This window comes from Ornithorhynchus anatinus, chromosome 12 (genome assembly GCF_004115215.2).
Source record: "Ornithorhynchus anatinus isolate Pmale09 chromosome 12, mOrnAna1.pri.v4, whole genome shotgun sequence".
Classification (NCBI taxonomy): domain Eukaryota; kingdom Metazoa; phylum Chordata; class Mammalia; order Monotremata; family Ornithorhynchidae; genus Ornithorhynchus; species Ornithorhynchus anatinus.
Genome location: NC_041739.1, coordinates 29072949 through 29086659, shown reverse-complemented (window position 1 = coordinate 29086659; position 13711 = coordinate 29072949). Strand labels below are relative to the sequence as shown.

Genomic DNA, 13711 nt, shown 5'->3' with positions numbered 1-13711 from the left:
GTTAACGGCAGAGAAAACACTTGGGATAAACAACGTAGAGAAGCCAGAAAGACAAAGAAAGAAGTATCTTCCCAACCTGAGCAAAGAACAGATGTCTGTGCTAATGCTCTATATAGGTGATTTGTGGAAATTTAGCCTAGGCCCAGGACTTATAAGAAAACTAGCTGAAGTGAGAAAGCAGTGCTTAAAATGGAAAGAATGCCTCCCAGACTTAGTACAGTATACCATTAAGCTACTGATACTTAGTGCTATTAAATGCATCATCATTATGCACCTGTTCAGGATGATGGTGGCTGGTTACCATTTTTATGGCCAAAATAATGTATTTGAAAGATGTGAACAGACTCAGCAGCTGAACTGTTTTACACATGCTTGTTCTTTAAGCGTTTAGATAATAAATCACTTAAAGTTGTGACATTCTTAAGGGTGCCAAATCTGAGTTGCATTTAGTTATGAAAGTGCCCATGCTTTTAACACTTCTAGGAACTAAGGGATGTACTCAAGGAACATGATTGGATGTTTAATGAAGCCTTGGAATCACTAAGAGTATTTGCAGAAGATCCAGAAGGTAAAAATGCATCCTTTATAGCATTCTGTGTATTATTGATTCCGTAAATACAATTTGAAATGCAAACAAGTGAGAAAACTACTCCTGAAGAAAAATCACTGGATAGGAATAAACATGAAATTCGTTCTTGTGTGAGGCGTTATAATAGATTTCCCCCAAAATTAGCTGTCCATCCAAATTTTATCAGCCTGATGGCCATTTCCAAAGCTGGGCCAGTGAATGGGCCTTCAGCAAGTGGGCACCAGGGATGCACATTTGGCCCCATGCTCAAAGTGGGCCCAGAGCCCGTTGACTTTCTGCATAATGACAATTGCCTAAAATTGAAAGATTCTCCCTCAGGCTCATTGAGATATTGGAGGGTGAAGTGGCAGCAGCAAGCTCTCTGTGATATTTCTCCAGATTCACTCGGTATATTAATGATTATGTTCCCAAATTGTGTTGGGCACATAGGAGGGTCTGAGTTTCCAATAACTATGTCTGTATGGAATAGACAGATTCTCTTTGTGTCTTTTAACAGAGCTGATAGTATGACTCTCTGGCGCGCTGGTACTGGAAAAATTCTATGCCTAAGCTTTTTGTCACAGTTCAGCACAAAACAACTGAGAACTCTAGAATGAGCTACAGCCCCCCAGGGCTTTTTTTTTCTGAGAAATTGCATTCTTGTCAGCCCCTCCTAATTGACTCGTGGCTCGATCCAGTTGCTCATGGTCGTCAGTAAAGCTGCACTGCCCCTTTCATCCACTTTCAGCTTTCGCGGACTCAGGGAAATGCTTTGACTTGCCCCTGAACTCCAATTCCCTCAGCCACCAGCTGCAGTGGAAAGTATGGACAAAGCTGAAGGCGACACAGTCAGTCTAGTCTTGGAGTAGTTTACAGTTGGAGTTACAGTACTTGGCTCACAGTGAGGGTCCTGCCTGAAAGACACGATCCTTGCTTCTATTGTGAAATGTACAAGCAGGAAGAGGTTAGGGGATTGGGAAAAGCTAATCTCATGAGGCATTCACTATGAAGTAGTACCTGTGGGTGACTGTTAACATTTGTGCCATCTGTAAATAATCCTCAAGTTACAACGGTGACAAAAAGACCAGGATTCCAGAAAAGTCTGGCCAGGAAAGTGGCTAAAGTATAGGCTAATGATAATGGTGACATTTGTTAAGGGCTTACTCTGTGCCGAGGATTGTACTAAGCGCTGAGGTAGGTACAAGATAATCAGGTCAGACACGGTCCCTTTCCCATATGGAGCTCACAGCTTGTTGTGGGCAGGGAGCCTGTCTGCCAGCTCTGTAATGTATTATACTCCCCCAAGCGTGTAGTACAGCACTCTGCACACAGTCAGTGCTCAATGCATACGATTGATTGATTGATTGATTGATGAGAAAAGAGGCACAGAGAAGTGCAAGTGACTTGCCCAATGCACACAACAGGCAAATGGCAGAGCCGGAAGTAGAACCCAGGTCCTCTGACTCCCAGGCCCAGGCTCCTTCCCCTTGGTCACCCTACTTCTCTAAAAATATGAAAGTGAAATTCTTCGGAACATTTCTCCCCCTTAAGACTGTAAGCTCTGGGCAGGATTTGTGTCTGCCGACTCCACTGTATTGAACTTTCCCAAATGCTTAATACAGGGCTCTGCACACAGTAAACATTCAGTAAATACAACTGATTGATTTGTTGATTGATTGAATATAGACTACTGCAGGCCTCCTTCCCTACAGCCCCAGCACAATCTGCTTCCAGCACTTCTTGTATCCAGTTTCACAGCTCTCTGCTTCCACTGCTTCCAACAGCTGAGCCTTCCAGCACATGCAAAAGAAACTATAAGTACAAAAGGAAAGAAAAAATGTTAGACACTAAAGAAGTCCCTTTCTATACACACAGCCTTACAGACTCACACTAACAGACAAGCTTTTTGATATACAAACTCAAATGGAAACACACAACATTTGTAGCACACACAAGTGGACAAACACACTGGGACACAGAGAGGCAAAAACAAAGAGATCCAGAGCTCCCCAAACCCTTGGTTGCTCACAGCAAACACTCTGCTTTCACAGAACTAGTACTTTCCTAATTAAATAATTCCTTTGTATGCAGGCTGTGGGGTAAGGGTTGTAATGAAGCTAGAATGCTCAAAAATGGAGCTGAGAAAAGAATTTTTCTTTTGCAGGGGATAAAGTGCTTCACTGTGACCATTTGGAGCTAAAGTATAGTGTATCAGAATACAATGTCCATCACCTGGGCCCCATTTAACCCCATGCAGCTAAACTTTCACTCTCCAAATTTCTCATCTTTTAAGATAGTATTATGAATTACTGGTATCAAATCCATGAGAGACCCTAATGCACACAGACACCACAAATCATGGAATATTCTAAGGTCATAAAAATTTCTGGCTCTCTTTTTATTGGCAGAAAACTTAACTGGATCCATTTCGGTGCAGAGGAAAATACGCAATAGATTTCTGATATTAAGTTGTTGGGCCTAATAACAGACTTGCAGTTTATAGTAAATATTTTCCATTGCTGTACCCTAGAGCCTGAATCAGGCTCTCAGAGAGAGAGCTGCAATCATAATATGGTTGCTTTAAGTAGGAGAAGAAATAGTAGTAATAATATATAAGCACCTATTGTGTGCAAAATGTTATATTTACTGAGCACTGGGAAAGCATAAGCATGTGAGAATTAAACAGGGTCTCAGGCCCACACAACCTAAGATTAAAGGGTGGGAGAGGGGGATGTTGACAGGCACGTAAGCAAAAGCGAAACAATAAAAATATTGAAACATAAAAAAGGACCTACACACAAAATAAAAGCAAAAGAGAAGTCAAAAACTGTTTTTAGACGAACAGAATTTCGGGTTCCTTGCAGTTCAGATTGTCACAACTGCATGAGCCACCAGAGCTTTCTTTTCTCCCCTGCAATTGCTCAGTCCTTCTCACTGCTGTCACTTCTGCACCTTCTGTTATAGGGTTAAATGGAGCAAAGGTTATAGGAACCCACAATTAAGCCCACTATATTCTGATGTATTAGACTTTGGCCTCACATGGTCACAGTATAGGAACTTCTTCACCCACAAATGAAAATCTACCCACCGCCACTGGGAAATTTGCTGGGGGACGAGGGCACTGGGTAAATGGATGAGGACTTTAGGAAATGGGCATTAGCACCCAGGCTGCAGCCCGACTGGCATATAAACTAGGGCGGCTTGATATGCCATCCTCAGGTATGTTTGCTGGTAGTGAGTTCATCATTTAAAGAGATGGCTGATTATGTTGAGAGATGAAACATGGTCATTCTCTGCTATATATTGTCTCGTGATTTCTATATATCAAAATTTTTATTTGTTAAGGATAAAAATGAAGCTGTCACTGTTTACATCATCCCAATAATTGGAAACACTCTCAATTAAATATCTTATTCAAAATAATAATTTTGGTAGTTGGCAAGTACTTTGTGCCAAGCACCGTACTAAGCACTGGGATAGATTTGAGATAATCAGGTCGACCACAGTCCCTGTCCCCACATGAGGCTTACAGTGTAAGAGGGAGGAAGAAGAAGCATTTAATCTCCGTTCTACAGATGAGGAAACTGAGGCCCAGAGAAGTTGCGACTCACTCAAGGTCACACAGCGGGCAAGTGGAGGATCCAGGATTAAAACCCGTGCTCTATCCATTAGGCCGTACTGTTCTGAGCTTAAAGTACTATCTTTCAAGATTGATAGTTATACAGCATGCTTAAGCAGTAGTCAAATGTAGTCAAAGTGTTGCTTTTAGATTTTGACTTCCTAACTTAGCCTGTTTTCTAGCAGCTCTCGGTTGTTCATATTGGTAATTTCTGTCATTTACAGTACAGTTATGCACTTCTCTGTCAATATCCTTTCAGCAGATCCCCAACAGCCTTCCCCAAGCGAAGTTCCAAATGGCAAAGAAGTCTCTACAAATAGGGAAAATCATCACAAAAACAATACTAAAGTGAAGTTGAAGCAGAAATATGCCGAGAAGACCCAGAACGGCTTTAACAAAAAAGAAAAAGGCAGAAAAATTGTTTGGAACCCTAAAAGAGAAATACAGGATTCTGAATCCGAATCTGGCTCCGAAGGTGGCAGCTCCCTAGATGAGGACTACAGCAGTGGTGATGAAGTGATGGAGGATGGCTACAAAGCTAAAATCCTTCACTTCCTACAGGATGCTTCCCTTGGCGAACTGACTCTGATCCCTCAGTGCTCGCAAAAAAAGGCTCAGAAGATAACAGAGCTCCGGCCCTTTAACAGTTGGGAAGCTCTGGTAAGTCCACATTCTTTTTTTTTTTTCTTTTCCCCTCTTTCTTTTCATTTCCAGTTTATTCATAGCCAAGGTGTCTTCAGCCCAGGGAAGCATAGATGGGTGGCCTTATCCTGATTCGGCTCAAACACTACATTCATTGTAAACCAATAGCATTTCAAATAGTGTCATATGACCTAATTTTGAATGAATTAAGGGGTGATTTTCCTGAAAAACCCAAGCTGATTGGCTGGCAACACTGTCACTCATTCTTTTGCATAGAAACTTGGTTCATTTCACTGCAGAAGAAGAAATTAGAGCTTACATTTGGGAAGGAGTCGTTTGCTAGCCTGTTCCGATCTGTTTTAGCTGAAAAACCATGCAGAAGGCAAGAATGTGGCAGAACTTTTACGGCAGCTACTTTAAGAGCAACTGCAACTCCCAGGGGATCTCCATGATTCAAAATGCCAGCCCAAGATATTTTAAGCTTCAGCATAAGAGGAGGAATTGTTTATTTTCTTTTTCTTTGTGATGTGGCAACTCAATCTCTTAACATGTTTTTCCGGGTTAAACAGTGCAGCCATTTTATGAACAGACTGCAGCATTTTAAATTAAAATGATAGAAAAGGGTCAGGAAGCCTAGAACTCAAGCGTTAGGTGAAGGAGAAGGCGCAATCTCTGGTAAGTACATTCTCCGGAGTCATTTTCTGGAATTTTATTTTCTATTCCGATGTCTTACGGTGTGGAGGTGTGTTTTGGAGTTCCGTGATTTTTCAGTTGAGAGAGGCATCAGAGCTGGATGAACTAAAGGAAATCCAGGGGCTTTCTAAAGTTTTGCTCAGGGATTTTGCAGGCCGCTTTTGTGTGAATAATATGGATGGTTTTGAACTGATGTAGAAAGTAAAGTGACGTTCACTGACATGTTATTTTTACCTTGGCATTTTTAAAGTCCTTTTCTCTTTTCTAAGAGGCAAGATTTCTCACCTTATGGTCATTTATTTGTATGTGATCTGACTGAGCAAGGGGGCTTTTAATGAGTTTGGGGGGGGGGGAATAATGAAAGAGGTTATAAAAGTGCATTTGAAAAGTTAAAATTGTATTTTAAGCATTTGGAAGAGTAGCATTATCCATTTTTTCACAGCATAAGAAATCCGTTTTGCCTCCAGCTTTTACTTTTCTGCAGAACATCTGTCAAAGCATGTCCTTTCTCAACTTGTTGGGCTTTGCCTGAGCTGATCCTTGCAGAAGTATTTGCTAAAAGGCTTTCTTTCTTCACCATTTCTTTTCTTCTCCACCCCCCTTCCTCTTTTTTTTCCTGGCTAATATATTATTGTACCTTTAGTTGCTTGGGCTTGTTGGGTTCTTATTCTTTATTTCAAAAAGAATGCAATTGTCAGCACTGAACGTTTAAATAGTCACTGCAGCCACATGCCCAAAGAAATGTAACCAACATAAAAAGCAAATTACACAATTTCAGCAGATGTTGACCTGCCAGATACTTTTTTATGCCTAAAAAAGTACTGTAATTCAATTATTTGAAAGCTATTTTCCTTACTAATTAGTTCATGTATTTTAATGTGTGCTTCCAGTTATTGATGCGGTGTGTCTCATCAAAACCAGGCTGCGCTTTATTTAGATTTAATCCTTTTCTCATAATTTTCTCGCCAAAACAAAATATAATTGTTCTATGTGCATTTGATATATGCCTGAACTGTTGTTTGATTGCTTAACACAATACCCAATCTTAAAAGTAAATTAATATTATGATTTAAGAGAAGTGTATCACCCTGACTTAGTCAATAAATCTCTGAAAATCTAAGTGATGGACAGTATGATTCAACGTGGACAGTTAATAAATTTTATTACTGATTTTTGAATTTAATCTTCAATACTTAAAAAAAAAACCTTTGTAAACATTCCACATTGTTTCAGAAACAGTACTGAACTTGTAACAGAGTGTTTTTCTTACTCATTTATGAAAGGTTTAAGTAGATTTAATTTTAAAGATTTTGAAGCAGATATTCTTGTCACATTTCTTACAGAATATGGGGACTTGTTTATGCCAAGAGCAGAAGAGAGCAGAGGAAAAAAATATTTCATTTATTTGTAATAGGTTTTGATTTTTACCAAAACAAAGCTTCACTCTAAATATTAATTTAAATGGGTCCCGTGATTTAATTCCAGTTAGGAATTAAGGAACCATCTATGGTATTCCTTTCGAAATTATCACTGAAGCTACTTCTGTCTTAAAGATTTGTAAATATCCAGGAGAGGTAATTAGTCAGTGATATTACTGTGCTGAGCATTGTACTGAGCTCTTGGAGTGATCCCTGCCCACAAGAAGTGTACAGACTAGAGAAGGAGACAAACATTAAAATAAATTCTGAACAGATATGTATCCAAGTGCTCTGAGGCTTGGGGAGGGGAGAGTATCAAAGTGCTTAAGGAGAACTGACCCAACAGCATAGGCAACTCACAAAGAAGAGCTAAGTTGGGGTAATGAGGGCTTAGTCGGGGAAGGCCTTTGCTTTTTGCATTATCTGTTGCCAAATTGTACATTCCAAGCGCTTAGTACAGTGCTCTGCACATAGTAAGCGCTCAGTAAATACTATTGAATGAATGAATGAATGAATGAATGAGGAGATGTGATTTTAGTAGGACTTTAAAGGTTGTGACAGTGGTCAGATATAAAATGGGAGTTCGAAGCCAGAGAGGACGCGGGTGAGGGCTCAGCAGTGAGAAAATTGAGATCAAGGTATAATAAGAAGGTTGATGTTAGAGGAGAAAAGTATTTTTCAGTCATTCTTCTGGAGTGCTGATTCCCCTAGTACCGTTTTCCACTGTAGTTAGCAGCTATTGAGTAAATATTTTACCCCTGTAGATTTTATTGCGAGCAGCGTGGCTCAGTGGAAAGAGCACGGGCTTTGGAGTCAGGGCTCATGAGTTCGAATCGCAGCTCTGCCACCTGGCTGTGTGACTGGGGAAGTCACTTTACTTCTCTGTGCCTCAGTTCCCTCATCTGTAAAATGGGGATTAAGACTGTGACCCCCACGTGGGACAACCTGATTCCCCTATGTCTACCCCAGCGCTTAGAACAGTGCTCGGCACATAGTAAGCGCTTAACAAATACCAACATTATTATTATTATTTTTTTTTTCTAACTTAAATGTAGGAGAAAATAGAATATAAAAAGTTTGCAGTGGAAGAAAATGACTGCAAAATTGTCATTCAGATAGGCACATAATTACTCCCTTCCTCTCTTAATCTAGAGATTTAAAGAGCTTTCCTGCTCCTGTCATAAATTATTGCTCAAAGCATTATTAAAATCACATTTTACATTTGCATCTTTGCCATTTCAGAGTACACGGGACAGGAGCTTGGCATAAGTTCACCCACTACTCTTATTTTTAATTTAAAAATCAAAATGTTAACATTTAATAGTACATTCGTCCTGTGTTTTCAAAATAACAATGTTTGATAAATCCGGAACCATTAAACAAATTTAGCTTTAAAAGATACATTTTTCACCAAATCTTAAAGACTTTTGAGGTCATGACTTGGCAATTAACAAAAAAATGACCGATTATGGAATTTGATAAGTTTCATGAAAGGATGGTAATGCTTTTCTTATTTTTTCCCAGAAATGATCATTTAGGTAGGAAGAGCGCCCTGCTGTGGCAGGAGAAGAGGATTTCACTTGCTTAATCAGAGTTCTGACTTTTTTCCCACCTTAACCTTTTCAACCTTGATCCTCCTTATTTTGAAAAGTGTGTGAATTAACATACATATAGGACCTTAAAGAACGGAAAAGTAATAAACTCTCTTTTTTTCTGAATATTCCTGAAAACTGAAGTCCCGAAAGCTGAATTTCAATCAGTCTTGCTGTAAATACTCATTCTGCTTATATTAATGTTTGGGAACCCTCACTTTTGTTTGAGTAGGTGTTCACTTCATGGTGTAGTATTGATATTTCCATCGGGCAAATTCTGATTTAATATATAAGAAGGTTAGAGTGAAAGGAAAGAACTCACCAAATTGGTGTGTCCCTGATATACGGCCAACTTCTCAAAGTCTTCAGATGGAAATGAACAGTATTTTTCCTCTCTTCAGTATTTCATTTTGGATGTAACCTCCATAAGAAGTCAATATAACCTCCAAAAGAAGCAATCTATTAGAATGGCCTCATGTTTCTTTTCACCATAAGAGAAGATATGGGATGTGTAAGCCACGAACCTTTAAGAGGAACCCCTCCTCGGCCTGCAGTTAGGAACACTTAGGAATGTCTTTAAGCTCACTGTGAGCAGGGAAAGTATCTACCAACTCTGTTATAGTGTACTCTCCCCAGTGCTTAGCACAGTGTTCTGCACACAGTAAGCACTCACATGGAAGTGATTGATTGATGGATGTCTTCATTTCTGGTTCCTTTCTTATGGAGAAGAAAACTGCATCTGGTTTGAGAAAATAAGTGAGGGGGGATCTTGACATACTTAGAGCTACTCACTTTCCAAGAGGCATATAGGTTGCAGAGAGTATTATCTCTTGCGAACAACTTCAGGCTTGGTGGCATTCCCCAGCCAGGGCACGACAAGGACTCAAACCAATTCCCCTACCAGGTTTTCAATTCCAATCTACATAGAGAATTTTAACATTACGGAGACTTCCGATACGGAAAACTTGCGTGGAGGAATTGGTTTGAGTGCTTGTGTTGTCCTTGCTGGAAATTGGAGTGCAACAAGCAGATAGGCAGGGGTGCAGTATATTGCAAAGTTCACACCTGGTCTGCTCACCCATATTAACTAGCTACTGGCAAAGCTGGGACAAGAACACAGGTCTCTTGATTACCAGAACAGTGCTCTTTCTTCAGGACCAACAGCAGAGCTAATTAATATTTAAAAGACACAAAAAAAACCTTGTAAAACACTTTTTGGATTGTAGGGATTTCATGTATGCCAAGCAAGGCACTGTGCACTCAAGTAACTGTGTACATTTTCTAATCTCATTAGGAGTTTGGGGGTTTTTTTAATGTGTTTTTCAAAAACTTGCAAGTATCCACTTGCAATATTTAGCTGTGGGTTACATATCATACATATGTATATGAAGTATTTTTCCACCTTTCAAATTATAAAGAAGCATCCCCATAAAGGGATTCAATAAAAGGATTCAAAGAATTGAAAGCTTTGTGTTGAGAATTCGAGCCATACTTTTGAGTTTGATCAAGTGGTGATTTTAATAGTTGCTTTGGTTGAACTGCAGTTCATGTTGTGACAAAGTGGCTGGTATGTTTTAGCTACTTTAAAGCTAAACATAAAAGTCTTTATGTTTAAAAAAGACCTTTTTAGGGTAGTTCAATCAATCACTTTGTCATATTTATTGAGCACTTATTGCGTTGCCAAGCGCTGTATTAACCTCTTGGAAGAGTACACTATAATGGAGTTGATAGACCCAGTGCTTGGCACGTAGTAAGCACTTAACAAATATTATCATCATCATTCTCTGTCCACAACCAGCTAGAGTCTTAGAGGGGGAGATAGATATTAATATAAATTAAGAATATGTACATATGTGCTGTGGAGCTGAGAGAGGGATGAATTTAAAGTGCAAATCCAACGGCCAGAGCAGCGCAGAAGGGAGTGGGAAAAGAGGAAATGAGGACTCAGTCAAGGGGAAGGCCTCTTGGAGGAAATGTGCTTCTTAATAAGACTTTACTGGTGAGGAGTGTGATTATCTGCTGCATACGAAGAGGGAGGACACTGCAGGCCAGAGGAAGGATGTGGGCGAGGGGTCGGTGGGGAGACAGAGGAGATGGAGATACATTGAGTAGGTTGGGGTTAGAGGAATGAGATGTGCAGTCTGGGCTTTTTTGTTTTGTTTTTAATAGTATTTGTTAAGTGCTTACTATGTGCCAGACACTGTACTAAACTATGGGGTAGAGACAGGTTAATCATGTTGGACACAGTCCATGTCCCACTTGGGGCTCACAGTCTAAGACCCCATTTTACCGATGAGTTAACTGAGGTACAGAGAAGTTAAGTGACTTGCCCAAGATCACACAACAGACACCTGGTGGGTTGTGGTAGGAAATCAGGGAGGTAAGACAGGAGGGGGCAAGGTGATTGAGTGTTTTAAAGCCCACGGTAAGGATAGGTAAGTGGGTGAGCAACCACTGGAAGTTCTTGAGGAGCGGGGAAACACGGACTGAATGGTTTTATTGAAAAATGTTCTGGGCAGCAGAGTGAAGTATGGACTGAAGTGGGGAGAGACAGAAAGCAGAGAGGTCATCAAGGAGGCTGATGCAGTAGTCAGAGTGGGGTAGGATAAGCACTTGGATTATCGTGGGATGAAGAGGAGGGGATGGATTTTAGAGGTGTTATGAAGGTTGAACCAACAGAATTTGCTGGCAGACTGAATATATAGATATATATTGAACATATCTACAGTCATGGGAAAGTAAGGGCCAGGGGACAGGGTTTGGGTGGGAATATGAAGAGTTCTGTTTTGGACATTTGTCATTTGAGGTGTAGGTGGGCCATCCAGGTAGAGATATCCTTTAAGGCAGGAGGAAATGTGAGTCTGCATAGAAGGGGAGAGATCAGGACTGGAGCTGTAGATTTGGGAGTCATTCACATAGAGATGGTAGTTGAAGTTGTGGGAGTGATGGAGAATAGAAGGACACTCAGAACTGAACCTTAAGGTACTCCCACAGTTGTGGAGTTTTCACAACAAGAACAGTCTGCTTGAAGTATTCTTTGGTTCTGAGAGGAAAAAAATTCTCACTGGATATTTCCAAGACAATAATGGACAATTCTTCTAGTGTCAAGCAAGAAGTTAAATGTTCTGTCTTCCCTTTAGGTTGAAAACTGATGTCTGCAAACTGGCATCTATTTTTGGTCTCCATTCTTCACATTAAGTGATGTGGAGTGAGAGAGTGAGATTGGGTAAAAACCCCAGTTCATTTGGCCAGATTGGACAGTTTGGAATCCTGTACACTTGAGTCACTCACATCACTTGTTTCATTCATAGTTATAACTGTGATCTTTGTTAAGTGCTTTCTATGTGCCAAGCACCATACTAAGCACTGGGGTAGATACAATGCAGTCAGATCAGGTGGAGTTCCTGTCCCACACTGGGCTCACAAGGAAGGAAACCAGATCTTTTTTCATATTGTGAGCCCCCTGGAAACTAGGGACTGTGCACACAGTGTGTACAGTGCTTCTGCACACAATAAATGCTTAACACTACTACAACTTTTCTCTCATCCCCATATTATAGATGAGGAACCTAAGCCACAGAGAAGTTCAGTGACTTGCTCAAGGTCACACAGAAAGCTCGAGCTCTTTACACTTTACACATAATGAGGCCCTGGGCAGGTCCCTGCAACTTCATTGTGGGCAGGGACCGTGTCTACCTGCTCTGTTATATTGTACTCTCCCAAGCGCTTAGTCCCGTGCTCTGCCATAGTAAGCGCTCAATAAATACGGTTGATTAAACTGATTGGTTGATGGATCCAACTGTTTTTGGCCCAAAGTATTTCCGTTCTCCAACTTCAAAGAGGATCTCTATAAATCAATTTGCCAAAAATTCTGAAGAAGAGTGACAAATCAAAAGTCCTTACTGAGAGAGGTTGCAATAACAAATCTCTCTTTTACCTGCCAGGATATTGTCTGAATTGAACAGTAAAACTCAGTGCATTTTGGAGGCCTCTATCATAGAATTTTAGGTCCTCAGTAGAACACCTGGAGTAGAAAAAGCCATAAAAGAGCAATTTAATCTAAATAGCTGAGTCAAATTATGAATGTGGAAGTAGAAAAAAATGATTTTTGAATGGGTTTTTTATGTTCTTGTGTTTTTATTCCTCACAGTTCACAAAAATGTGCAAGACAAATGGCCTGTCAGAGGATTTAATATGGCACTGTAAAACTTTGATCCAAGAAAGAGACGTTGTTATAAGGCTTATGAACAAATGTGAAGACATTTCAAAAAAACTGACAAAGCAGGTGACAAGACTCACTGAAAATGGTGCTGGATGGAACATAGAGCAGCCTTCTATTCTAAACCAAAGGTGATTTTGTTACACTTCAGTTTTTAGCACTCACCTCCCCTAATCGTTCAACTCTATTTCAAATTGTTTTCTGTTGTGAAGTGTTATGTATTTTCCTGGAACTGTGTCTAAATATTGGACAGGAAATACTGCAAAAGAAATACTTTTAGCAGCTAAATAATTTTTTAAAATCTCCTAAATACAGAATATTGATTATATAAAAATTAAATTTCTCTTTGGAATTAATGTTGGATTTTTGGTAGCCTAGGCACATTGATTATCAGCGAGCAGGTAGAGAAATGGAAATGAGTCTCTACTCTGCACTGCTACATGGATCATCGTCACCTCATCCCACATCCCTTTTCTCCAAAGGCCTCCCATTTCCTTCCGCATCAAACAAAAGCTCCTCACAATTGATTTTTCCCCATTTTACCAGTCATCCCTCTTCACCCACTACTCTCCAGCTTGTTCTCTGCCCCACCCCTCAAGCTGACCTCGTAGCTGAACTTTGCTCTCTATCACCCTCCTTCTCCTCGCTCATGCTGTTCCACTGGTCCGGAACACCCCCCTCAACCCCCCCCAAGTTTTAGAGACCACAGTTCTTCCATCTTCAAAGCCCTAATTAAATCCCACTTGCTTCAACAAGCCTTTCCAGATTCACTCCCAACACCCCAAGTCATATCAGCCTGTCAGCCACCTTGAGCACTTAGGTATTTATTTATGTTCCCCCTCACCCCCACCCCCAGCAACTATGTATAAAAGTTCAAATAATTGTGCAGGCACTTGATTCATTCTGATTATCCCATTTGTGATTCTTATTTTTTTCTTTTCTCCTCCTCCACAGGAGGCT

At 40.3% G+C, this 13711-nt stretch overlaps 1 protein-coding gene across 3 annotated transcripts in view; it reads left to right on the top strand.

Annotated features, from left to right (window-relative positions):
- SMARCAD1 (SWI/SNF-related, matrix-associated actin-dependent regulator of chromatin, subfamily a, containing DEAD/H box 1) overlaps nucleotides 1-13711 on the top strand; it is a 59703-nt gene that overhangs the window by 26705 nt on the left and 19287 nt on the right. Inside the window, exons 8-10 of one of the 3 annotated variants that reach the window (XM_029076713.2) lie at nucleotides 484-568; nucleotides 4450-4847; nucleotides 12683-12882. In XM_029076713.2, the coding sequence (XP_028932546.1) occupies nucleotides 484-568; nucleotides 4450-4847; nucleotides 12683-12882 (683 nt within the window). Of the gene's footprint in view, nucleotides 1-483; nucleotides 569-4446; nucleotides 4848-5143; nucleotides 5505-12682; nucleotides 12883-13711 lie in introns of those variants that run through there. The other 2 variants (XM_029076712.2, XM_007670178.3) reach the window with 2 other exon arrangements.